Source organism: Bipolaris sorokiniana (genome assembly GCF_000338995.1).
Source record: "Bipolaris sorokiniana ND90Pr unplaced genomic scaffold COCSAscaffold_4, whole genome shotgun sequence".
Lineage (NCBI taxonomy): Eukaryota > Fungi > Ascomycota > Dothideomycetes > Pleosporales > Pleosporaceae > Bipolaris > Bipolaris sorokiniana.
The window spans coordinates 335,432-360,337 of record NW_006911898.1 but is presented as its reverse complement, the minus strand read 5'-3'; the positions used below and the strand labels follow the sequence as shown (position 1 = coordinate 360,337).

The following is a 24,906-nucleotide window of genomic DNA, read 5'->3' as shown; positions in this document are numbered from 1 at the left end:
CCCTCGATATCAATAGGAGTCCGGCCTCACAGGATACGAATATATACAACGTCATCGACATAACACACGCTGTTTCAAACCTTCAACGCGGTCACGCGACTGATGACGACTCTGTCCTTAGCTCATCCCCTGGTCGCAATCACGCCATCACGGTGCTATATGGCAATGCCGACTCAAAGGTTAAAAGTCCGCCTTTGCCCTCACTCAATCCATTCTGAAATATTGCACGCATCAGGTTATACCAATGTTCATTCTAACGACAACTAGGTCGCATGGTATGATGGCTTAAGAGCCTCGCTCATGTTGAGACGCTATAACAGTACACAGATAAACAGACATGATGTTGAACCAGACCCCATGAACAGACAAACGCCATATCTGTCGACCATCCGCCTCATTCTCCATCCCCTCGTCCATCGTACGGAAACGTCTAATTGTAGTAACCCAACTGACACTCATTACTCCGGATATCTCGTCGGCCGTGAAAAGGGTTTGATTTGAAAAACGGAGAGCAACTGCCCTGGGTGAATGTGGCCCGAAAAGAGGCAAAAGGAAAACGCTGAAATGACAAAGACCAACCCGACTGGTGAAAGCAAGACGCCATTATTATGCAAATGTTATGCAGGGACTTTGGTTGAAGTCCGAAAAGGTGGAGTGACCGATGCGGCGGCAATCGTAATCATCCGGATATCATCGAGAGAAGGTATGACATGAGTAGAAAACACGGCCCAGCTGCAAAGCATTCGGGCAATGGAGGCGCCAGGTGTTTAGAAAGTGCTCCAGTTCCAGGTCCCCTGGAGGCTCTGCGCCAAGCTGCCCACGCGGGTATTATCTGGCCGCTTCGCAACCGCGGGAGTCTGAATCGACTTTGCCGGGGCCGGTCCGCTGCTGTCAGAGCTCTCGCTGTTAGTTCGGCTGGAGCGGAGATGCTCCCACTCGCGGAAGGAGCTGTGGCAACGATCACATGCACGGTGCCAGTGACCTTGGGGATGGAAGCGCGCAAGCTCGTCAAGGCGGACTTGGTTGCGAGAGTGCTGTGCGCAGAAGATGCCACCACACTTGCGGCAGTGGTGACGGCGCTGGAAGAATCCAAAGGGCTCCTGGCAAGACGACGCTGAGCAGACCAAAGTGGAGGCATCGGCCTAAAGAAGTCGGTTAGTATCATTGGTCTGGACTTTCGATACAACTAGAGGGAAAAAGAGCTTGGCGTGCTAATGAGATCAAGCCCTGCATCGGGTAAATTCTTTAGCGCGGGGGTGGACGATGGCCTAGCGACCAAAGTGGCAAGTCGGTGGGCATGCAAGACGATCGAATTTCCCAACGCCTTACGCTACCCAAGAGGTAGCGATATTGGCCGAACTGCAGCAGTGGGCATCGAGCGTGGAGTCTTGCATCTTGCCGACAGATTTATTGAAATGTGGCAAGTAGCAAGCGCTCGGCATCTCGGCTCAGCAGACAGCGGGAGGACCGACAAGCACGACGCTAGTGAGGTCCACTTCGGCCATGTACGTAAGACGGGACCCTCGAGCCCCCAACTGAGCACGCGACATGGGTGGATGCACGGGGCGAGCAGGGACGAAAGAGAGAAGAGAGAGTAATAATAACATACCTGCCAGTGGTTCCGTGTAATTGGTCCGGCAACGGGAGACAAGGGTTCGGGACTGTAGAGGCTCTGCATGTCTTCGTTGCCAATGTGAGAGATGGGTGTGATGCTGCCGTCGTTGGCAGCCCATCCAAAGCCGGCATTCGTCGACCATGGGTTGGTGTTGTTGGACTCTGCGCCCGAGTCTTGCTTGGGAGGAGACTTGCTGGCGGGCCTCTGAGTCTTGCGTAGAGCAGCGGGGATGCCGATGGCGGTCCTGGGTTGGTAGATGCCCTGGTGGCGGGAGAGGGGCAGATGTGTGTTGCGAGGTGAAGTGGGAGAGATGTTTGCTGGCGTGTTGATGGCCGAGTTTGTGGGCGAGTACTGCGAGTGCGTCGACTTGCGGTATGCGTGGTGTTGATAGGGCGCGTGTTGGGGGAAGGTCGTGGTGGTAGTGGTGGTGGTGGAGAAGGTCGTGGCCATGTTGACTGGAGGTTGGTGGGAAGAGGTGGGGGTGTAGTAGTGAGGGCTTGGAGGCGCGACGTCAAGGTATAAAATATCGGGCTGTCGGGAGACGTGGACAAGGACAGCACAGGCGGTGAAAGTGGTGGGATAGTATTGGTGCGATTGCACAGGAACAGGCGTGTGTGGTTTCAAGTCGTGGCTGAGCGGGAGGCCACCAGTACTTGTGCAGTGGTGCAACAGAGGCTATCCTGGCAGACAGGCTCAAAGTGATGAGCGCAGTTCCTGGTAGGGGTGTATGGAGAGTCGGGCTGCAAGTCGATTGGTAGCTGACGTGCAGACGATAAGAAAAGCGATGGAGGAGGACGCCGGGGCCACGCAGTCAACCGTGGAGCTAGCAGCGCATAGTACCAGGGTTGGAAGGATGATAGGCGGCGAAAGGACGTGTGTAGAGTAGAGATGGTAGTAGGCAGGCGGTGGGTGGTTGTATGCGAGTGTGCGTATAGGGCAGACCAAGGCAATGCAGCAGTTGGTGTCGCGTGAGTGCGGAGGAGCTGGGGTGAGGCTCTGGGGACAGGGTGAATTAAGTCAAGGCCAGCCAGCGGCTCTGGTAACCATTACCAACAACGAACTGACGGGGTGGGGGGGAGGCGGTCGCCTGATGGGGAATTATGGCCGCGGTGCTTGGCGCAGCCGAGTGAAGGGCCAGCGACCAGCGACCAGCGACCAGCGACCAGCCGACAAGGGTATCATCGGGCTACGACCGGCCGCCGTGTTTTTTTCTTTGAGCATTGCAATGGTAACCGCGAGCATGCGCGCGCCTCCGACTCGACCCTGCCCCGCCATACACCGCTGCAATGACATCAAAAAGCAACAATGAAAACAAAAGGGCAGGGAACGCTGCTGGGGTAGCCCAACGGCCGCGTATCTCCATTCACCATGACCATGACCATGACCATGACCATGACCATGGCCGTCTACGTAGGTGTGTGCACTGTGCTTTTGCAGACTGCGTGCTTGCTCCTGTCTCGTGCGAACAACGTTGCATCTGCGGTCGAGGTGGCCAGCCGTTGGGCCCCACTCTGCCCATTTGGGCGCCTCTTATCTCTGGCCAATCACGGCCCGCGCATATGCACAGCATCCCTGGCCACATCGACTCGACCATCTCCGAGGGGCGGAACGCCCGCGTCAGTCGTAAACCCTAACCTCGAGCAATCATTGAGCTGCAGAGCGAGCGACCTCGCTTGCTGATCCCGTCGTCATCTCGCGGCCATGATAGGCATTGACGGCTGCTGAATACGAGCAAATACCTGTGTACATCTGCCATGGCTGTCCTCAGAACCCGCATCTTGCATCACCCATCATCACCCATCGAGAGATGCTAGCCACGACCAGGCAGGTGTGCCGCGAGAGGCGCTGCTGGGAGAGGGAGAGCCCGCTGAGATGCGGCGAGTCTGCAACAACTGGCGGGGCAATAGCCACTACTCCCTCCATGCCATGCCATGCCATGCATGCAGCCACCAGCCACGCCTCAGAAATAGCCGTCGCCAGGCGCGCCCGTCCTCATTACCCAGTATATTGCGGCCGAACTTCACGATGTTCCAAGACGAGCTGCAAGTGTGTGTGTGCGTGGGTGGGTGGGTGGGACTGCCAATCACATCGGATCCGCTCAATAGTCCTCTCTAGACAGGGCCCGCCGCGCTGCTTGCTCTTGGAACATGCCGTCGGTGAGGGTCAGAGGTCCACAGCCAGCTTCACGATCCGCCTCAACTTCGGAGCATTCTTGTTTGCATGGTACTACTATAGCTGTCCTACTGGCCTGGCCGTGCTACTACTGTTGGACATCTGCCATGACCCAGAGGACATGTGGATAGTGGTAGTGTAGGGCTGGATCCGATGACTCGTACGACGTCGGTCGCTCAATCGTCAGTCTGTGCATATGCAACCCTGCAGACATTTTGACGTCTTCCGCAATCCATCATCCCTGGATCTCAGTCGCATTGACATTGACATCGGCTCCGGCACTGCCACTGCCACTGCCACTGCCACTGCCACTGCCACTGACAGCTGCCTGTGTCCCTCGTATGGATCTGGCGATTCTGCTCTCCCTGCGCTCCCCTGCTTCCACGCACTGCGGCTGGATAGGACAAGACGAGACATGCACCAAGTCCGTGCATCTTCCTCTAGTTAGTGGCGAAGCTTTGCCTTTGCGCCCATCTAGACCGAGGTTCCGTTCCGCCCAGCTGCCGCCTGTCAAGCTCAAACAATGGCACGGCTGACAACGACAAGACGCGCCCGCTCCACCCCCTCCGGCCGTTCACTCTCGACAAGACAGACAGACAGACGCCTATGTCTGTACTATGCTCCGCTGCTCCACACTTCAGACCCTCTGAGCGCTTGCGCAACATATCAAGGCTATCCCTGAAATCCCAACCTACGTGGCGACATGGCAACACCACTCCAGACCGAACCCATCTCGCCGAGAGCTACACCTTTGCCTCCACTCCCTGCTGAAGATCCGCTCACGCCCGCGCAATGGACCACGCTGCTTGCCATTGCAGATGCCGTCATTCCTGCCATCCTGCCCGCCTCGACGGCTACGGCGCAAACTGATATTGCTGCGGCTGACGCAGACTACTCTACTGCTATCAGCACCCTGAGGGCCCGCATACCCGAGACCGACCCTGATGCTGGGGCGGTTGCCAAAGAGTACTTGGCCGCATATGCAAGTCAGGACCCCGCATTCCGTGCAGAGATGCAGCGAGTATTCGCCATGTACATGCCCCATAGCCAGAGGAAGGAATTGGCCATGGTGCTCGACTTGCTTGATACCAGACCGGGGTCTTTGTTCCTAACTGGATACCTCACTCCCATTAGCGCCCAGCCCGTCCATGTTCGAGAGTCAATTCTCCACGCTTGGGGAAGCGCTCGCTTGGGGCCACTCCGGCAGATGCGTCGCTCACTCACCATTCTCTGCAAGCAAGCGTGGATCAAGACGTCGCCGGTTTTGCGCCGTGTTGTAGGTCTACCGCGAGTGCCAATTGGCATGCGGCCGGGTAAAGGGTTTAACTATGAGTTTATCCAGATTCCTCCCGGTGGTGATCCTGAGGTGATTGAAACAGACGTGCTCGTTGTGGGCAGCGGTTGTGGAGGCGGCGTATCTGCAAAGAACCTGGCCGAAGCAGGGCACCGTGTCTTGATTGTCGAAAAGGCCTATCACTGGACTCCGGACCACTATCCTATGACTGAAGTTGATGGGTGGCACCATCTCTTCATGAGCGGCTCCTTCTTGACGTCTGACGATGCTTCCGTCAGCGTCGTGGCAGGGCAGTCTCTGGGTGGAGGAGGAACAGTCAATTGGTCCGCTTCTCTCCAGACCCAGGGCTACGTCCGCCGCGAATGGGCAGCACGAGGCCTGCATTTTTTTACATCTGCAGACTTTCAGCAGTCGCTAGACCGTGTCTGTGACCGGATGGGCGTCTCGACTGAGCATATCAATCAAAATCCGGGCAACATGATGTTGTTAGATGGTGCCAGGAAACTAGGATGGAATGCCAAGCCAGTTCCCCAGAATACTGGGGGAAGACAGCATTACTGTGGCTATTGCAATTTTGGCTGTGGCTCGTGTGAGAAACAAGGGCCGGTAGTGTCGTTCCTACCGGATGCGGCTCGTGCAGGCGCAAAGTTTCTCGAAGGTTTCCATGCCGAAAAGGTTGTTTTTTCTACGCAAAACGGTCAACAGGTAGCCATGGGCGTCGAAGGAACATGGGTATCTCGTGACATAAACGGTGGAGTAGCAGGTTCGCCTGTCAATCGGCGCAAGGTGCTAATCAAGGCAAAGCGCGTCATTGTCTCGGCAGGCACACTGCAGTCTCCTCTACTGCTGATGCGCTCTGGTCTCAAGAACCCGCGAATCGGCCAGAACCTGTATCTTCATCCTGTCACATTTCTTGGTGCTTACCACAAGGCAGAAATCAAACCCTGGGAAGGGGGCATCCTAACGGCTGTCGTTGGCGAATTCGAGAATCTTGATGGTAAAGGCCATGGTGCCAAGCTTGAAGCCACCAACATGATACCATCTGCCGGTCTCATGTGGGTAGATTGGAAGGGAGGCTTACAGTGGAAACTCGGTGCTGCCAGGCTAAAGCACATGGTGGGTTATATTTCCATTGTTAAGGACAAAGATGCAGGAAGGGTGTATCCGGATCCCATCGATGGCAGAGTGCGAGTTTCGTACCAAGTCAGCAAGTTTGACAGGCAAAATATCATGGAAGGTATTCTGGCCCTGGCGAAGATCCAATACATCGAAGGCGCAGAAGAAATCTTCACAACCATACCTGGCCTGAGGTCATTTGTTCGGGACCCATCGGCGCCGTTGGGGGACGGCATCAATAACCCTGAATTCCAGGCATGGCTCGCAGAGGTCGAGGCCAAGGGCTTTCAGTCGCCCGAAAGTATGTTTGTGTCTGCACATCAGATGGGAACGTGTCGCATGAGTGCGCAAGAATGGGAGGGTGTTGTCGACCCCCAGGGCAAAGTTTGGGGCACAGAGGGGTTATACGTGGCGGACGCAAGTGTTTTCCCCAGTGCTAGTGGGGTCAATCCCATGGTAACGAACATGGCTATTAGCGATTGGATCAGTAGGGGCGTTGCAAAGGGTCTGGAGGAGCGTCCCCGCCTGTAAGCAAATGCATCGTGTTTGAAATGCGTAATGGAGAAAAACGGATTCAGAGTCTTGGGCATCTGATGGGATTTGCAGTTGGCCAAGGACTGAAGGATTTGCGCCACCCTTCTTCGCGTCTACACAGCCTTCCTGGCGGCCTGGTAGGAGGACTGCCATCAACGGCAACGGGCCAGGTTTCACGGGTACAAGTACGCTAGGTTACCGTGAGGCACACATATGGTGATATCGCCACAAGCAGTAGACTATTCACAGCCCAAGCACATGCCCGAAGCACCCATATGATTGGTGGGTGACGGTGCTACAGCCATGTCCCGTGCGGGCCGGGCAAGCGTGCCAGGCCTGTGACATCACCAGTCGACAGACTGTGGGGTTGATTGGGTTCATAGTGTGTTCATCTGCAACCTTTGACCTGCTCGCCCATCTGATCTCCAGCCTTTGCTGCCGCTATGAGCCTAGGGCTGCATCCTTGGACCCTGACTGCGCCTGAAACATAGGGACCCGAAACAGAGTTTCCCGCCTGCTACTCAATGTACCACTGAGGCAGACGTTTATGCTCGAGTCCCTCTTTATAGAGTCGGGCGCACCACGCCTGCGCATCAAGCAGGGCTGACCTGGAATACTTAAGCTTGAAGACGACGACTGCCGCGCACACTTTGCCCGTGCAACTGTGACGCAGCCTTTCCTAGAATACAAATTACAACCGCATCCTTCGCCCAACAAACTTCGCTCTTTGCCACAACTCCCAACGCCACATCACCACATACCCCGGCCGCAAATCCATCGTCTACACCACCATGACCAGTGTACTCAAGGGCGGCTTTGGCTCGCCAAACAGTGCGCCGCTGGGAGGTCCCAATCCGGGCACCGAGTTTGTCAACACCATTTGCCCGCTCAAGGGCGCCCTTGAGGGCTACGACAATTCTCTGCCATGCAGCAGGCAGACCATCTCTGTCCCCTCCAACTTTCGCGATGCCATGGCTGTCCGCGAGGTCGTCTTTGGAGAGCAAGGCGTTCCGCTCGAAGCCGAGTTCGACGAGGACGATGCCCGCAGCTGGCACTGGGTTGCCTACGCCTCTGTCGCTACACACTCGACATCACCACCCAAGGTGCTGCGCCGTGCTGACTCGGGCAACACGCCTGCAGATGACGTCCGCCGCGCATCTGCTACTGCTACGCGCGTGCCAGTTGCGACGATCCGACTGATTCCTCCGCCCCACGGCCCGAACAAGTACGTCCAACACCACGAAACAGACAAGCATCCCGACGCAGACCCCCCGACCCACGACCAGGAGCACAAACAACCAGCGGAGCCATATATCAAGCTTGGCAGGCTTGCTGTACTTGCTCCCTACCGCAGTCTCGGTCTTGCGAAGCTACTCATCAACGCCGCACTCGATTACGCCACAGCGAACCCCGACTCGATCTACCGTCCCCCGTCTCCCACCGCATTGGAGATGGCCCAAATACTCGGCCACCAAAAGGAGAGGGAAATTACATGGCAAGGTCTTGTTATGATCCACGCACAGGCGAACCTACAGTCCATGTGGGAGAAGCACGGATTTCATGAGCAGCTCAGGAACGAAGACGGTCATGTCGAGATAGACGCCGAACCTCATTGGTTCGAAGAGGGTATTGAACATGTCGGCATGTGGAAGCGACTCCCAATCGAAAAGCGCAAGAGGCTGTCTCTATCCTCTCTGGACTCTGCTTAAGCATATCTTGTTACACACTTTTACCCCGTTTTTCACATCTTTTGTTTGCACACTATCTTTAGTCTCTGGTTCAGGGGATTTTAGAGCGTTTCGACAACAAGATTGGATACCCGCGTTCTTGAAGTTGGGTTCTCCACACAGTTCCGGGGTGCCCTGGTCGAGGATCTTCCGTGTTGTGGAAATTACATTATACCCCATCCCCTTTATCCAATTTTCATGACGACACGGCCGCATCTTTTGCTTCGTTTTGGTTTAGACGGGAAGAGCTGGAGTTTTTTTTTTTGAAAAAAAAAGTTACAAGATATGACAGCTAATGTAGTCTTACAATAGACTAGCAAAACCGACCATTTCGTCCTTTTCCTCCTCCATCAGTGCTTGTTCTCTGGTTCTCTCTCTAGCGTCTTTTTCAAGCGTATCCGGTCGTTGTAGCAGTCTTTCACTTTCACCTACTCTTTCCATTCTAGTGAGCAGGAGAAATATGTGGGGTAAAGGAGTGAGATACTACTAAGGAACTACCCAGTACCCCAGTATATTGGCTTGGCGCACCTTGTCAAGAGGCACGCCGTCTCTACGCACCAAGGAAAATGAATCACAGGCAACAGTCACATCGTCAAGTATCGCAAGGAACACTGTCCCACTGTTGCAGCCATGTGTTTGTGTTTGAGAAACATTTTGAACCAGCGCGCACGTGGTGACAGTCACACGACCATCGCGCGCAAGTCCGTTTGCCATCATAGGGTTCGATCACACCGCCGCTCTTAGCTCGGCATAATTAAAATTACACTCTCACTTGTGTAGACGAAATAGTCTACGCGCAGAGATTCAATAAAATATAAGTGACGCGTTGTCCTCAATGTCTCCGCCTACTAAACTTGACTTCACCACTCGTCGCAACCAGTACCTTGCAAACACTGTTCGAACATTCATTATGGTGGCCTTTTTAGGATTCACCATTACCCTTGTGCTTGCTGTTATCTCCAGAGGCAGCCATGCGGTTCAAATCCCTGGGGCAGATAACAACCACAGGTTCAAGGTTGCCGTCTCGCATTTTCCTCTAACAGACACCACACGCAAGGATCCATACTTTTCCACAGAAGACCGCCGCGTCATGGTCAGCCTGTTCATGCCTATCCCCAGAGACTCTTGCTCGAGCGAGTGTCAGAATAGCTACATGCCACCACAGACTGCTCGAATTGCCAATGAGCAGTTCATTGTTGGCGGACAGCGTGACATTGGTGTCTTTGAAGACATGACCTACAACGCCTGTTGCAAGAGCTCAGCATCTATCGATGCAAGCAAGATTCCCGTAGTGGTATTAGAGCCACACGTCGACACGAGCAGATTACTGTACTCAACCATGGCCCGCTTCATCGCCGCCAACGGAGCTGCAGTCGTACTAGTCGACCACCCAGGCGACGCCTCAATCGTTGAATTCCCCAACAACGGCCGACGCGCCCTAGACACAGTCTACAACAGCGGCACCGTCTCTCTCTCCAACTTCTCCCCCCTCACCGCCTGGAACGAGACTGTCACCAAAGCAATCGACACCCGCATCTCCGACGTCCAATTCGTGCTCTCTCAACTCAACTCCGCCGAGCTCCTCCAGCGCCAATTCAGCTCCTTCACCTTCTCCTCCACCACCGGCCTGCGCACCACAAACTACGGCATCGTAGGCCACGGTCTCGGCGGCTCCGTCGCCACCTCCCTCGGCCTGGCCCCAACCACCCTCTTCAGCATCAACCTCCAGGGCACCCCGCCCCTCCTCTCCTCCCCAGTCCGCAACAACCCCCTCTTCTTCTTCGGCCGCCAGGACTACCGCCGCGAAAACGACATCCACTGGGCCACCACATGGTCCTACCTCACTGGTCCCGCTACAGAATTCGATCTCAACGACTCCGCCATCTTCGACGTGTCCGACCTCCCTATTATCGTCGAGTTGGCACGAAATGAAGGCGGGAAGCCGGCAACGAGGGGGCGGGGACTCAGTGGTGGGTTTCCGGTTCAGGGAACGCAGGCGGTGACGTGTTTTGTGGAGACGATTGTTAAGGCGCAGTTTGGGCTGGATTCTGGGGGTGTGCTGATGAATGATTGTATGAGGTTTTTTCCAGGGGTCGTGCCGTATCCGGGTGTTTGAAGGAGGGGGCTAAGGAGGCGATGTACATAGGTTAGCAGTGTTGGGGGTGTTGGGAGGGAAGGGTCTTTCTTGCATTTACTTGGTTGGGGGTTTGCTATGGGCTGGATTGGGCTACGGAAGATACCCCGTTTTGCATGATTGGCGTTGGGAATAGATTTGTAGGGTCGGTTTGGATCCTTATTCGGGGTTTCTATATAGAGTAAGTATGGTTGCTTTGAATGAAGAGTTATGATGTAACTTCCAACCGTCTTCTTACAATATTACGCACCCTATCCGAATACATCTTGTGTATGTGTAACCGGTACCGCACTGATGTTTCCGGTACACATCACCATGACACCGCCCCTTTTCAAATGGAAAGAGGGGGAGAGATGATATGAAGATACCATGGTTCGTCACTGGCTTGCTTGTGTATATATCATCTCCTTCTTCCTCCCTCGCATCTCCATCTCCTGCCAAACCTCTAGCAGCCTCGAGTCCCTTGTCAAGAAGATATAAACGCTAAAGTACTTCCATTCCTTTCCCACTCCCCTTTCGCCCCAACCCAATCTAACTTTCCCAGTACCCCCAAATCCAAAATGCACCCATCAACCCTCCTCACCACCACCGCTCTCGCCGCCGCTGTAATGTCCACCCCGGTGCGTAACACGTCGACTCCCGATGCTGTGGCCCTGGCGGATAGCAAGAGACAGCTATTATACCCCGTGGAGCTTTGTACTGAGAGTGGATGCGGGGCCCCCCGTATTGGGGCGTATAATGAGAAGAAGCACCATGAGGAGGAGGAGCACCACGAGGCCGAAGAAGAGCATGAGAAGCACGGAGAGCATGAGCATCACGAGGAGGAGGAACATCACGAAGGAAATGACGAGGAGCACCACGGCGACGAACACAAGAAAGAGTATAAGGGACACCATGAAGATGAGGACACGAAGAAGTACGAACACAAGTCCAAGAAGCTCGTGCCAAGGCACGATTTCTACGGGCAAGAGCTCAAGACGCTCGAGACGAGGAACGATTACCACGGGATCGAGCTCAGGAAGCTCGAGACAAGGAAGAGAAAGGGCGTCGTTTGCACCATCTTGTAGTCCCGAGAGACTTCCCTACCTGCCGTCAAAAAAAACAGTCTTAGTTTCTTAGCTTAATAACGTCGTTGAATTCTCCGTCTGGTATCGCTTTGCCACAGAAAAAAAAACATCAATAAAGCTTCCCTTTCTTTTTCATTTTTTTTCATTCAATTCCCCTCCATTCTAAACATTCCTGACTGCACTAATACAATAAAGCACAACAGTCAAATCCCCTATCAGTGACTCCTAACCTCCCACATCCTCTCCACACTAATCGTCCTCGACGACACACCCCCCTTTTGCATCATCTTCCCCCTCTCCTCATCCGACGAAATACAAACCCTCTGTATCCCCTCTACCGGCCTAAGCTCAATCTGCGACGAATTATTCGTCTGATCTACCAGTTCGGAAAACGTGGCTGTTGGATCCAAGCCTCGCGATGCGCCTCCCCCTCTTTTCGACATGAAGCTGATTTGCTTGCCGCTTTTGCTGCCGTATTGGTACCCGGAGTCGAGGTTCTGGCGTGGTTTGCCGAAGAGAGGGCGGAGCAGAGGCACGCAGGCGAGGACGATGGCGACGGCGGGTTCGAGGCCTGAGAGGAGTGTGGCGAGGACGCCGGAGTGGGTCATGTCTGCGAAGTCGAGGCCTGGGAGGAGTGTTTGGCGGTAAATGGTTATGGCCCATGTGCTATTTGTCTTGATGTTAGTGGGGGGTGAGGGAGAATAAGGGGTTTGGGGGGGACTGGGTTTACCCTATTCCGATGCTGAGGAGACCCATGGCGAGGAGTTTTTTGCGCATTGGCATGACGAGTTTGTAGAGATATGGCATGGGCATTCCGATGAGGACGGCGTCGGTGATGAGATTCACGATGCCCATTGTGAAGTAGAAATCCGGTTGACTTCCGCATGTTCCAGGTACGGTAAAGTCCCAGTTTCGCGCCAGTGGGCGGCAGATGAGAAATGCGGCCATGATGTTTGCGGAGCACCACACTACGATGAAGGCGCCGAACGCGATGCTCATTCGCATCATGGTGGGTGTGGGAATTAAGGCCGAGTACATGAGTAAGACAGAGAGTTTACTAAAGCATACGGTTGCGTTCCAGAGCATGGAGAAGGCCATGATACCCTGCAGTCCAAAACATTAGATGTATACAGAGAGAGAGAGAGAGAGAGAGAGAGAGAGAGTATAAATGAAAAATACCTTGAAGAAGTACGTAGTCGTCTCCGGTCCAAACCGCTGCATGATTTCCGCAATATGGAATCCAAACCCGCCATATGTAACCAGCGAAATGCAAGTCCCGTGCAAAGCCGCATTCCACAGCTATATCAAGAAAACGTTAACAACCCAAACAACAACTCAGTCTCTCTCTCTCTGGTAGTACAAAACTCACACAAGCAATAACGATACACCAATCGCTCCAATCAACCCTATTCCGTATCCTCTTAGCCACAAGCCTCAAGCCCACGGCAATAACCGCAATCGAAATTGATATCGAACTCGCAGCCACAACACTCACTTGCTGCCCATTCTCGATAGGAATCGTCCTATGCATTATGCATAGTAAAAAAAAGTAGGTTAGTAAAGAGGGGGGAACAAGCACCAGCACCAGCACCAGCGGAAACTGTCTGCACTCTTTCTTCTTCTTCTTCTTCTTCCTCCCCAAAAAATCAGTAATAACCAATAATCAAATACAAAGAGTGTACGTAAAATTTCAAGAACAGGCCATGAGAGCACACAACAGACTTCGTAACAATGTTTAAGCCAAAAAGATCACACAGGGTATAAATCTCATCTATTATTACTTCTACATCCGTTCCCCCCTGCCTCTATATCTCTTCTGACACATACTAAAAAAAGGAAAAAAATTCTCTCGCATATCCGCGTTCGTCCCGCGCCCATCCAATGCTGCTCGTGCGGCAGGCCCAGGGAAAAGAAGCGCCGTGGAAGACGAAATGGATCTGCAAAGAGGGGGTTGGGTGCGATAAATCGCGTGCCTTGCATTTTTTTTTGGGACTGAGTCGAAAATACGTTACATGAGATAGATGCAGCGATCACAGTGAGTAGGAAGGTCCGATTAGGGGTGGGGAGAGCGAAAGAGAGAGGGTCCGGCCGTTTGGGTGGGTGTGAGCGTGAGCATGAGACTGCTTACGGCGCAGCCTTGTATCTCATGTGGCACAGGTTCTGTCTTTATTACGAATTGTGCTTGGACAAGTAAGGTTCGCCTTGGCTTGATTTTCTTTTGCTTGTAGGAATATGTTTGTTGAGGCGGCGTAGTTGCGGCACCAAAGGATGACAGTAGTACTACGTATGTACTTACTTGGCCTGTGGGACTTGGCTCCACCCTTCACTCTTGTTTTTCTTATGCTCAACGTTCGCGCATATCTGACCGACCCGCTGTGCGCACACCGCCAACGGCGCGCGGATCGTTGCATACTGGCTACGAAGCGAGCGGGAATGATTCTTTGTGGACTTAGGGGTTCTCTTTTTCTTACATATGCGTTTAGATTGGGCCAGTAAGCTGCGGTACCGCTGCTCTGGTGTAGTCTCGTTTTTTTTTAGCGAAAGGATGCAACTCCTCATTTGTAATGCGCATACTGCACTGTGCCGCAATCACCTGAGGCAATTGTTGATATGCGGATTTTGGTTAGTTTTTCTGATAAGCGACTCGGTCGAATAACTTCGCGATTCCTTCCTGGTGGGCGTCAATCAGCGACCGGGCCAGGGACGCCCGACTCGGCTTGTGGAAATTGGGGTGCAGTCTTCCGCAAATTATAGTACCCCCACCCGTCCCAGTTGCATGACTTGTGTCTTTGGTAGGTTTGCTGTTCATGCTCTGTCCAAAGTATTTTACTAACTCAATAGTATAGACGGGATTGCTCGTGCAAAGTTAATTGAGAGTGAGCCGCGTCGGTTCTACATCGGTGATGGACGTACATGTGCCAGGCCTGTCTGTACACGCAGATACCAGACAAACGGTCCGATGGAAGAGAAGGGGCCACGCAGGCCAGATCCTGCGACTGCGACGTTTTGTTCTGCAATCGATAGAAATGTAGGCTAGTCGGCAAGCGATGGGTTCTCTTTTCAGTTCCGCGGAGGATTCAACCCATAAAGTGGCATTGAAAAGGATCCAATAAAGTGGACTTTGACGTGCGTACATCTACCCAGAGGGGTGGTAACTTCTTATCTTTCTGCGAGCATAAGGTGACATTTTCCCCAACATTGGTTTCAGAAACTCTTGAGGAAGGAAGTGCTGCATAATGGTTCGGATCTCGAAGAACGAACAAAGGGTCGCCATTGTTACCGGTGCCACGGTTCGTCGTGTTATACTTTTGAGATCGCCATGAGTACACTGACACATGACAGGGTGGTATCGGTTCATGGCTGGCAGCACATCTTCATCGTAATGGCTACCGCGTAGCCATCTGCGGTAGACGGCAGAAGGAGGGCCAGGCAGTTGTCCGTTCGCTCGACGTATCCGAAAACACAGCAATGTTTGTCCAGTGCGATGTGAGCTCCTACTCCTCACAATCCAACCTCTTTCAATCAGTCTGGAAAAAGTGGGGTCGACTTGATGTACTGATTGCCAACGCCGGGTGTATAGATCGAGGCTCCGTCTACAACTTTGCACGCCGCGATGCGGCCATTGATGATTTGCCTGCGGAGCCCAACACCACCTGTACTGACATTGATCTGAAAGGTACGATATATGGAACCACACTGGCAACTCACTTCATGCGATATAACCCGGGGGGGAAGGGAGGCAAAGTCGTCGTGACTGGTAGCATGATTGGTATATATCCTTGCCAAACCTTCCCTGAGTACTGCGCTGCAAAGGCCGCAGTTCATCAGTGGGTCAAGACGGTGGGACCGATCCTGCAGGTCAAGGAGAACATCACTGTCAACTGCGTGATGCCCGGTGGTATCGAGACACCTGCCATGCCTGGCTTTAGCAAGGCCTTCCGCCCGGAACAGATGACGTTGCAATCGACGCTAATAGCTGGTTTCGATTTTTTCCTCTGTGATGCGGGGAATACCAAGACTGGCCAGCTCATCGAAGCTGCACACGATGAAATCATCGACTGGGGCCATCCAGGATATAAGAGCGGAGCATTCGCAAAGCGCACCGAAGCTGTCTTTGAGCCATGGTTCGAGATGATGCATGGAGAAACAAGCGGACTGCCGGGCACGATCCCGGATTGGCCTGACCAAAAGGTCAAAATCATTGCGGTGACCGGTGCCACCGGAAGTCAGGGTGGCGGCGTAGTAAACATTATGAAGAAGACACCTGGCTGGAAGGTCCGCGCAGTTACACGAAATCCTGACAACAATGCCGCCAAAAAGCTCGCAAAAGAAGGTATCGAGGTGGTAAAAGCCGACTTTGACGATGAGGCCTCTCTCCGCTCTGCGTTCGACGGCGTACATGCCGTCTTCGCAGTCACTAACTGGTGGGAATCGCTTTTCCGGGGTAAGACGCAACACGAATGCGGCGAAATTGAAGAGCACCATGGAATGAATCTAGCACGGGCTGCTGCGTCGTCTCGTACAGTAGAGCACTACATCTGGTCGACATGTCCGAGTGCCAAGCGCCGGTTCTCGGGCAAGATGGAAGTCCCGCATATGGACTACAAGGCGAATGTCGATGCTCGCATCAAATCTGAGCTACCTCAACTTGCGGCTATAACGACATATCTGTACTTTGGGTACTATCCACAGAACATGGCTTTCTTCCCCATCTGCAAGCCTATTGAATACGTTAGTTACTTTGCAAATCCCAACCTTAGATGCTCGAAATACTAACACAATAAATAGCCAGACACAGGCCGCTGGGTCCAAGCCCTCCCCACAAAACCAGATGCCAAAGTCCTTCTTGCCGGCGACATGAGCGTCAACCCCGGCATTTGGGTGCGGCAAGTGCTGGCCACTGGAAGCAAAGCATTCGGCCGCTGCGCCAACGTTGCATTAGAAAAGTGGACATTCCAACAAATGGTTGATGTCTGGTCCGAGGTCACAGGCAAAAACTGCGTCTATGCTGAAATCAGCCCGGAAACCGCTACACAGCTGCACGGCCTAGCAGGCGCAGAGCTGTCATTGCAGTTCAAGTACGGCGAGGCGTGTGATCCGTGGGAGGTAACAGATGATTTTATCAGCCCCGAGGAGCTCGGTATCGATCCCAAGGAAGTCGTGGGATTCAGAGGAACGATCCAAGGATTGAAGGATGCGGGTTTCTGGGCTTGATGTCGGCTTGGCGGCCGACGGCCCGGGTGTCGAAGCCACTTTCATGTCCCTATTCTGTTATGAAAATGTCTTAAAAGAGTACTCTTTTCCCCACATTTAGGCGTTCACGTCTGACCCACGTGTCTTAGATCCTGTGTGTCGTGACGTTCCTTTAGTGCAACTGACTTTAAGGCCTCCCGATACTACGTAGATGACGCTAAGCCCGTCTCTGGTAGTCGTTCCGCTGATCGGGACACGGACTCTCATACGCAGCTGTCAGACTTGAGGGCGATTGGTACAGAGTCGGATAGTCAGCATAGCGGAAAACCATATCCTCTTGTTCTGTTACATCGGTCATATTAACATGCCTCCGATCTATGAACCGATTCCTTACCGACGCACCGATTCCTCATCGCTTACGCTGTGGTTCAGCCACCAACGTTCATCGTCTTCACTCTGTCTGGAAGGTAGTTTGTGGGGTGACGGGCCGGCCCACCACTAGACTTGTAAAGCGTCTAGTTTATGGTACCGAGGACTAGAAATGACGCTCAACATATCTGCTAGTAGACACCGTTCACGATCCACTGGCGTTGGTGGCTGTACATGTGAAGATGCTGTGAATCCACATGTGGACCTCGCAGCTTGTGTAATGCGTTGGTTTTACCGAATCTAGTCACTCTATGGTATGTGTGTTACGACTACGGAATGCTGCCAAGTTGCGAGAAGGTCGCTAGAACAGAATGTGCATGCGGAATTTTGTGTATGTGATGACGCCGTCTGGTAGAAGGGAAGTGCCAAGTCAGAGTAGCGAAAGAGCATATAAAGAGCATGAGTTCCCTTAATGATTTTTTTTCACAGCACACAGCATCATCAGGTCAATTCTACATAGTCACTTTGCAACCGTCACCATGAAGTTCGCCGCTCAACTCTTCACCGTCGCTGCTCTCTTGGGCGCTACGCTCGCCGCCCCCGCTGGTATACCATCCTTGTTATCCAAAAACCTGTATAATATAGTACTCGAGGGTTCGCTAACACACCCCATAGCTGACTCCAACACCATTGAAGTCCGTGACGCACTCACCAACGAGGTTATGGAGGGTATGGTACGTTGAGCCTCTACTTCCACCGATAACAATGCAACATCAAGGAAAACTTCTGACTCAAATAGGCTATTGACAAACGCCAAGTATGCTACTGCTATGGAGGATTCTGTACTCCCGGATGTCGCGACAAGGTCAAGCGTCAGGTCTGCTACTGCTACGGAGGCGTGTGCACCCCTGGATGCCATTAAGTAGACAGCATGAATAAGACATGATTTTATGAGAAACTACTTAAACATATCCATTTACATGAGATCAGACAAAAAACCCTATCTCCCGTACTTCTAGCCGAGTATTGATGATGGCTACGATATTATCTGCAACTATGCCCAAGTATCCTCATGCATCACAGGTGTTCCAACATCTTACTCTCCTCCCCCCTCCACACAACCTCATCTCTCCCGAGCGATAGATACCCCACCTCCTGCGTCTCTTCCACCCGCCTCTCCGTAGCCACCTTCACAATCCCCTTCCAATCCTCCCCCTTCTCCTCTCCTTTCTCCTCCCACAACGCTTTCCTAAGCTCAGGAAGATACTGTACACGCCCCAAACAATACTTCTTAATCTCCTCTTTAATAGGGGGCTCATAAACACCTTATCCGACCCTTCCAACTCCGCCTTGATTAGCTTTTCCCCAGCCTCCTTGGCACTCCTCCACTTCCACTGTTGGAAGCATCTCTCGAGTGTTGTATGCTTCGGCCCTGTCCGCTCAAGACATTCATCCAGACTGATAAGGTAGTCTCGTGGGAACCCCACGTCCCGCGCCGCACACTCCATAAGCTGTATGTCCTGCATGCCCTACAGCGCTACTACATATTGTGTGAATAGCGCAGCTGAGGCGTTGCGGGCGTCGAAAAAGACTTTGGGGATATCTGCATCTTCAAAGATAGATTTTAAAGTCTGGGTTTGGGTATTTGGAGTTATGAATGCGGATTTGCGTTGGGTGCTGGGAGTAGTGAAGGCAATTGAGCCTAGCTGGAGTATGTCGACGAGGTAGTAGGTTAATGAGGAGAGGAGGGTAAGGAGGGAGATGGGGCCTGCACGGTTGAGGTTTGCGCCTTGCACGTCGATATAGAGGGGTGAATTGGGGATGCTTAGGTCTCGCGGCTGTTTGTATTGGCGAGAGATCAGTTTGACTAGGTATTGGATATCGGCTAGGGAGCCGATAATCTCGGGTGTAGCAGTTGACATAGTGAATAATGGATGGAGTGAACACTTGTGAAATTCTGCGAACAGAAGCGAAGATTCGTACGACTGGAATTGATAGAAGTGATTGGTTTGAGGTAGAAGAGGGGTTCACTGACCGGTTGGCAAATGCTGTAACCACACGCCTGATTTACGATGTGGCACTGTTGGACTACTACGCTTGCGGCGATGGCCAAACACCAACCCAAATGATCGTTGAGAACATCCCGAATGATTGATTTAGAATTTCTGAAGTGTTCGACACACATGCTACAATCCAAGGCTTCGATTAGACAAAAAGAAGGGATCAACAATCATCACACTACATGTCAGACATGCCCAGTTGCAATATACAGTATTGTACATGACTACACACATACCATAGCCTTCATTCTCAATCACTCAGTCCTTTCACTGTGCACTTCCTTCTCTTCATCCCTCTTCGTGGCCTCGTACCTCTTGCCGCGGAAAGAGTACACTCCCCAGTTGCTGCACGTGACATCGTGAGGGTCAAGATCGTTGAGATCCCAACGCAAGCTTCGGAACAGATTCTCGCCAGGCTCAAGCAGCATATCCATCTCGTTGCCGAATCTCTTGTTTAGGAAGTCGACGTCTTGCTGCATATCCCAAGGGCTGTAGCCAGTCGCAATGATTGGAACCTTGGTCTCGAGGAGAAGCGGCAGCGTCTCTTCCCACTCGTGAGCTGAGGCAGGGTTGCCGAAACCTGGATGGAAGACAACGAAGCAGTCAAAGTAGGGGTCGTAAGGGTAGAAATAGCCCGTCTTGTGGATGTTGTGATAATATTCAACAAAAGTGCTGATCTTCATGGCATTGCTGATGCGGTCTTCGATTACAGCGCCAAAGGGGTTTAGGGGCGTGCGCTCGGGGAGGGGCAGTTCTTTCTCGCGGTTCGCCATGCTCTCAGGTCCGATGAAATTCAAAGAGAATTGAACACGATGGAAAAGATATGCAAGCTGCATCCATGTTTCGCGGGGTAGGGAGGATTCTGCGCGTGCGCCAAGAATGAAGAGGCGGACAGAGGGTGGAGCGATACGTGCATTCTTCCAAGTGTCACCACCACCTGTTCGGGGTGGGTGAAGCGTATGCCGGAGTGCTGTGCCCATGTCAGTACTACATAATCAATCAAATGAGAATACACATACCGCTAAAGCTCTTCAATCCCTCTGGTGTCATGCGTCCATTCTTCCGGATGTTGTAGGGACTCAACTCATTCAGAATACTGGCAATGGTCATGGGATATGTCAGGAGCTTTGTCGCCTGCCTCATCTCACGGTCCTCGTTGAGTGCATCAAAGTCACGAGTGTACAGGTACGTGTCCCAGCTCGTCATGTTGACCAAAATCTCTTCCATCTGGGGCTCAGCGAATTGGAACTCGCGGAAGAAGCGCCCACTCCGCAGATCGTGGTCATCCTCGTTGATCTGCCTCAGCACATCACAAACTTCCAGATGTGCCTCGTAGTCGTCTGCCCAATGTTCTTCACAGCAGTATACCGGAATGCCGCAGTCCGGACACTCGAAATCTACGTGCGCAGGGGGAGTACCCGTCTCAGAGGACTTGCGGGCTTCGAGGTCCATGGAATTGTTGACGGCACGTGTAGGCTGGTGCGAAGGATGCGGGCAGTAGGCATGCTGGCGCATGAAAGCTGCGCGCTTTCGTATTTGCGGGATGGGCGAGTTGGAGAATGAATTGAAGAGATTGTCCTCAGTCAGAACCCTCGTCCGGCGAATTCCCTCGGGGTCAATATATTCATATGGCTCGAACGGCTTTTCGAACGCTCGCTGCGGGGTCGTAGAGAGGCTGCGCTTTGGTAGGGCTAGTTTTGGCGGTGCTGGACTTTTGGTGGAGTGACTTCGTGATATCGTTGCATTCTGGGCCAACGGACGGAGGGCTTGCGGGGAGCGCAGTGAAGCCCGTGGTGTCTTCAGCAGTGAAAGACACTGTCTGCACGTGTACGGAGTCCTCATCTTTGCTATTCCGGCTTCAATTGAGGGCGCAGAAGTTGTGATGATCATGGAATCATCGTTCACCAAACTTAGCGCCGCTCGGGCAATCGAACCGCCGATTGGCTAGAATTGCCCCTCCAACCGCAACACCCTCACTCAACACCACCACCTTTGTTTCCTCACAACTTGTTCATTTCATAACATAACATATGAGCTTCTCAAGTCCGTATAATTGCAGCTATTATCTCATATCATGTTCAATACATATAAGTGGGTAAAATACGTCAAAGATAAAGGACATTGCGGACATTGTGTTCAGTTTGGCAATACTTCCGGGATTAGCAGGCATTGATACAGCAATCGGAAACAAGGTCGACTCAGAAGAGCATATGGACCATGCTGTGTTGCATCTGCGGACGAAAAACAGCTAAGTTTTCATGAAATAAAAGTGAAAGCATGCCAGCAATCCCAGACATTGCATGAAGACTTGCAGCACCGCGGCAGTAGTGAAGGAACGAGCAATGGCTCCTCCACTCCTTCTCAGCCAGAAAGTTGCTTTACGGCCTAACAAACTACAAAATAGCGGAAGGACTACTCGATAGAGTAAAATCCTTGGAGATCAACGAGCATTCAGTTGTATACTTGGGAAATCGCAGCTATAATAGAGCTACTCCTTCCTGTTCTGACACCCTATCACGTCTTGTGGCCAATAGGCGCCCGTATTGTCGGTAACTATGGGGCAACCCGACTAATTCTATTCGCGGAGAATCTACGTACATGGCGATCACCAAAAGAAAGCCAATACCTGTCCCCGCAAATAAAGCGGGGAGAACACAACGTTCGTGAGTATTTATGTAGAGTTCCATCGCTTTTTTAACAATGCGTGGTTGCTAGGAACGGTGGGCAAGCTCAATATTTCACAATGCTACTAAAATCGCTATTACCGCCATTGATATCTGCACTTATACATGGCACCAGCGCTAAATTGATATGGTCCACTTCACCTGCCAATACCAGCGACGTCATCCGAACCGCTTTACCTGTCGGCAATGGACGACTAGCTGCTATGCCAATCGGCTCTCCCTCGGCTGAAACTCTTACGCTGAATCTCGACAGTTTATGGTCAGGAGGGCCTTTCGAAGCATCTGTAAGTCTAGCACTAAATGCCTGGATATGCATAAACTAAATATGGTCCAAGAACTACACTGGTGGTAACCCAGAATCATCAATTGATTCCACATTACCTGGAATTCGAGACTGGATCTTCACCAATGGCACCGGCAATGTGACAAAGTTACTTGGTACCAACGACAACTATGGATCATACCGAGTCCTGGCCAATCTCACTGTAACTATCCCATCCCTTGTTGGAATTCAAGTTTCCAACTACACACGCAAACTGGATTTGACAAATGGCCTCCATTCGACCTCTTTCAACACCAATGACACTCAGCTTGAATCTACAGTTTTTTGCTCTTACCCAGACCAAGTTTGTGTTTACACAATCCAGTCGTCCAGAAGCCTGCCGGCTTTCGAGCTAAAATTGGGTAACGAACTGGTTGATGCCAAGCTTGAAAACATTACCTGTGTTGCAAACGGTACTGGAGCTGACTCTGGCCATGTGAGGCTACGAGGTGTGACCCAACTAGGTCCGCCAGAAGGAATGCTGTACGATACAATTGCGCGCTTATTACCCAATTCCGATGTAAAGACAACTTGCGATAGCAACACTGGAATTCTGAAGGTTACACCTGAAAATGGAGCAAAGAGCGCCACGGTTATCATAGGGGCTGAGACGAATTATGATATGAAGAAAGGCACAGCGGAACACCAATACTCGTTTCGAGGAAATGACCCAGGCCCAGCAGTTGAAGAAACGATACAAAAAGTATCCATGAAAACTCTGGAAGAGCTAAAGAGCAGCCATCTAGAAGACTTTACATCCCTCACAGGTCGCTTCGAATTTCATCTTCCCGACCCCCTGAACTCGGCTCAGGTTCCAACACCGGAGCTGATCGCGAGTTATGACTCCAATGTTACTTCAGGTGACCCGTTTGTCGAAAGCTTGCTCTTTGACTATGCACAGTACTTGTTGATTTCCAGCTCGCGACCAGGCTCTCTGCCGACCAATCTACAGGGACGATGGACTGAACAAATGGCGCCCGACTGGTCTGCCGACTACCACGCCAATATCAATCTGCAAATGAATTATTGGACTGCCGACCAGACAGGCTTGACAGAAACCCAGACGCCACTATGGGACTACATGATAAACACATGGGTCCCACGGGGCCACGAAACAGCCATGCTACTATACGGCGCACCAGGCTGGGTCGTCCACAACGAAATGAACATTTTCGGACATACAGGTATGAAGGATGGAGAAGGCTGGGCCAACTATCCCGCCGCCCCAGCATGGATGATGCTACACGTCTTCGACTACTGGGACTACACCCGCGACACGACCTGGCTGCGCACGCAAGGCTACCCACTCATCAAAAGCGTCGCTCAATTCTGGCTCTCCCAACTCCACGCCGACTCCTTTACCAACGATAACACCCTTGTCGTAAACCCCTGTAGTAGTCCCGAACACGGTCCCACAACCTTCGGCTGCGCCCACTACCAACAACTTATCCACCAAGTCTTCGAAGCGGTCCTGACCACGCACTCCCTCGCCGGCGAATCCGACACATCATTCACCTCCAATATCTCCTCCACGCTCTCCCGCCTCGACAAAGGCTTCCATGTGGGATCCTGGTCCCAAATCAAAGAATGGAAACTCCCCGACTCCTTCGGCTACGAATTCCAAAACGACACCCACCGTCACATCTCCGAACTCGTAGGCTGGCACCCCGGATACTCCCTCTCGTCTTTTCTCGGCGGCTACTCAAACACCACAGTGCAATCCGCCGTCCGCAACAAACTCATCAGCCGCGGCATCGGCAATGGGCCCGATGCAAACTCAGGTTGGGAAAAAGTATGGCGCGGCGCGTGCTGGGCACGTCTAAATGATACGGCACAAGCGCATTTGGAGCTCAGATATGCGATTGAGCAGAATTTCGTAGGCAATGGGTTCAGTATGTATAAAGGGGAGCGCACGCCATTTCAGATTGATGCGAATTATGGGTATGGAGGGTTGGTGTTGAGTATGCTTGTTGTGGATTTGCCGGCCCCGGCTGAGGGGCAGGAGGGGAAGAGGAGGGCGGTGCTTGGTCCGGCTATTCCTGAAAGTTGGAAGGGTGGGAAGGTGAAGGGTTTGAGGATTCGAGGTGGGGGTGTTGTAGATTTTGGGTGGGATGATGGGGGTGTGGTTAGGGAAGTAACTGTTGTAGAGAGTGTGGGAGATGTGGAGTTTGTTAATAAGGAGGGGGATGTACTGAGTGCGTCTTGAGAAGGAAAGTTCAGATGGGTTGATGAAGACCGAGATATCGTAACGCTCATCGTTTTGAAGATATGACTCCTGATCGGTTCTACTTTCAGAAATCATATCGTGCGTAGCAGAACCGCGAGAACTGAGCACTTGTTCGCATGAGCCACAATAAAGAAAATTGAAGTTCCGAAAATACTGCTGAACACTGCCAGATATCTATTATATTTGCCCTTTCAAATATAACCTACTCATGATCCAAAAAGAGGGTGAGGCAAACAATAGGTAAATACAAGCCCATTGAGTGTAGTCTCGACCAAAATGCGGCATAAAGACAACATAACCCCACGCACCCACAAATGCATTCCAAACGCAATAAACATTTTCATAAAAGACCCTCAAATCCCTCAAAATACTCTTTTTCGTCTCATGAGGCT

General features: G+C 52.3%; 12 protein-coding genes across 12 annotated transcripts; 8 read left to right on the top strand and 4 right to left on the bottom strand.

The window, feature by feature from the left end:
• Positions 1–767: 767 nt before the first annotated feature.
• Positions 768–2,065, bottom strand: COCSADRAFT_84538 (uncharacterized protein; the record flags this gene model as incomplete). Its single annotated transcript, XM_007699552.1, has 2 exons — positions 768–1,142; positions 1,610–2,065. 2 exons carry the CDS (start codon positions 2,063–2,065, stop codon positions 768–770), a joined length of 831 nt encoding a protein of 276 aa, XP_007697742.1.
• A 918-nt stretch (positions 2,066–2,983) lies between these two features.
• On the top strand, positions 2,984–4,235 carry COCSADRAFT_24319 (uncharacterized protein; the record flags this gene model as incomplete). The annotated part of the gene is made up of 5 exons (XM_007699243.1): positions 2,984–3,029; positions 3,053–3,231; positions 3,324–3,669; positions 3,721–3,925; positions 3,998–4,235. 5 exons carry the CDS (start codon positions 2,984–2,986, stop codon positions 4,233–4,235), a joined length of 1,014 nt encoding a protein of 337 aa, XP_007697433.1.
• A 128-nt stretch (positions 4,236–4,363) lies between these two features.
• On the top strand, positions 4,364–7,125 carry COCSADRAFT_295770 (uncharacterized protein). The gene has a single exon (XM_007699551.1). It carries the CDS (start codon positions 4,491–4,493, stop codon positions 6,726–6,728), a length of 2,238 nt encoding a protein of 745 aa, XP_007697741.1. The 5' UTR covers positions 4,364–4,490; the 3' UTR covers positions 6,729–7,125.
• COCSADRAFT_295771 (uncharacterized protein) lies at positions 7,126–8,720 on the top strand. The gene has a single exon (XM_007699550.1). The coding sequence runs from the start codon at positions 7,523–7,525 to the stop codon at positions 8,438–8,440; it is 918 nt and encodes a 305-aa protein (XP_007697740.1). The 5' UTR covers positions 7,126–7,522; the 3' UTR covers positions 8,441–8,720.
• A 648-nt stretch (positions 8,721–9,368) lies between these two features.
• On the top strand, positions 9,369–10,807 carry COCSADRAFT_197692 (uncharacterized protein; the record flags this gene model as incomplete). Its single annotated transcript, XM_007699549.1, has 1 exon — positions 9,369–10,807. One exon carries the CDS (start codon positions 9,369–9,371, stop codon positions 10,572–10,574), a length of 1,206 nt encoding a protein of 401 aa, XP_007697739.1. The 3' UTR covers positions 10,575–10,807.
• A 345-nt stretch (positions 10,808–11,152) lies between these two features.
• On the top strand, positions 11,153–11,659 carry COCSADRAFT_353267 (uncharacterized protein; the record flags this gene model as incomplete). The annotated part of the gene is made up of 1 exon (XM_007699548.1): positions 11,153–11,659. The coding sequence occupies one exon, from the start codon at positions 11,153–11,155 to the stop codon at positions 11,657–11,659; it is 507 nt and encodes a 168-aa protein (XP_007697738.1).
• Positions 11,660–11,874: 215 nt separating this feature from the next.
• Positions 11,875–13,190, bottom strand: COCSADRAFT_84467 (uncharacterized protein; the record flags this gene model as incomplete). The annotated part of the gene is made up of 4 exons (XM_007699547.1): positions 11,875–12,325; positions 12,390–12,763; positions 12,839–12,958; positions 13,029–13,190. The coding sequence occupies 4 exons, from the start codon at positions 13,188–13,190 to the stop codon at positions 11,875–11,877; spliced, it is 1,107 nt and encodes a 368-aa protein (XP_007697737.1).
• A 1,811-nt stretch (positions 13,191–15,001) lies between these two features.
• COCSADRAFT_137527 (uncharacterized protein) lies at positions 15,002–16,967 on the top strand. The gene is made up of 2 exons (XM_007699546.1): positions 15,002–16,390; positions 16,448–16,967. The coding sequence occupies exons 1-2, from the start codon at positions 15,128–15,130 to the stop codon at positions 16,871–16,873; spliced, it is 1,689 nt and encodes a 562-aa protein (XP_007697736.1). The 5' UTR covers positions 15,002–15,127; the 3' UTR covers positions 16,874–16,967.
• Positions 16,968–17,710: 743 nt separating this feature from the next.
• Positions 17,711–18,221, top strand: COCSADRAFT_34760 (uncharacterized protein). Its single transcript, XM_007699305.1, has 3 exons — positions 17,711–17,827; positions 17,897–17,955; positions 18,021–18,221. The coding sequence occupies exons 1-3, from the start codon at positions 17,761–17,763 to the stop codon at positions 18,141–18,143; spliced, it is 249 nt and encodes an 82-aa protein (XP_007697495.1). The 5' UTR covers positions 17,711–17,760; the 3' UTR covers positions 18,144–18,221.
• A 529-nt stretch (positions 18,222–18,750) lies between these two features.
• On the bottom strand, positions 18,751–19,143 carry COCSADRAFT_158325 (uncharacterized protein; the record flags this gene model as incomplete). The annotated part of the gene is made up of 1 exon (XM_007699545.1): positions 18,751–19,143. One exon carries the CDS (start codon positions 19,141–19,143, stop codon positions 18,751–18,753), a length of 393 nt encoding a protein of 130 aa, XP_007697735.1.
• A 156-nt stretch (positions 19,144–19,299) lies between these two features.
• COCSADRAFT_197687 (uncharacterized protein) lies at positions 19,300–21,149 on the bottom strand. Its single transcript, XM_007699544.1, has 2 exons — positions 20,301–21,149; positions 19,300–20,251 (listed from the first exon to the last, which is right to left on the bottom strand). The coding sequence occupies exons 1-2, from the start codon at positions 21,121–21,123 to the stop codon at positions 19,536–19,538; spliced, it is 1,539 nt and encodes a 512-aa protein (XP_007697734.1). The 5' UTR covers positions 21,124–21,149; the 3' UTR covers positions 19,300–19,535.
• Positions 21,150–22,002: 853 nt separating this feature from the next.
• COCSADRAFT_353238 (glycoside hydrolase family 95 protein) lies at positions 22,003–24,682 on the top strand. Its single transcript, XM_007699543.1, has 2 exons — positions 22,003–22,249; positions 22,301–24,682. The coding sequence occupies exons 1-2, from the start codon at positions 22,025–22,027 to the stop codon at positions 24,491–24,493; spliced, it is 2,418 nt and encodes an 805-aa protein (XP_007697733.1). The 5' UTR covers positions 22,003–22,024; the 3' UTR covers positions 24,494–24,682.
• Positions 24,683–24,906: the final 224 nt, after the last annotated feature.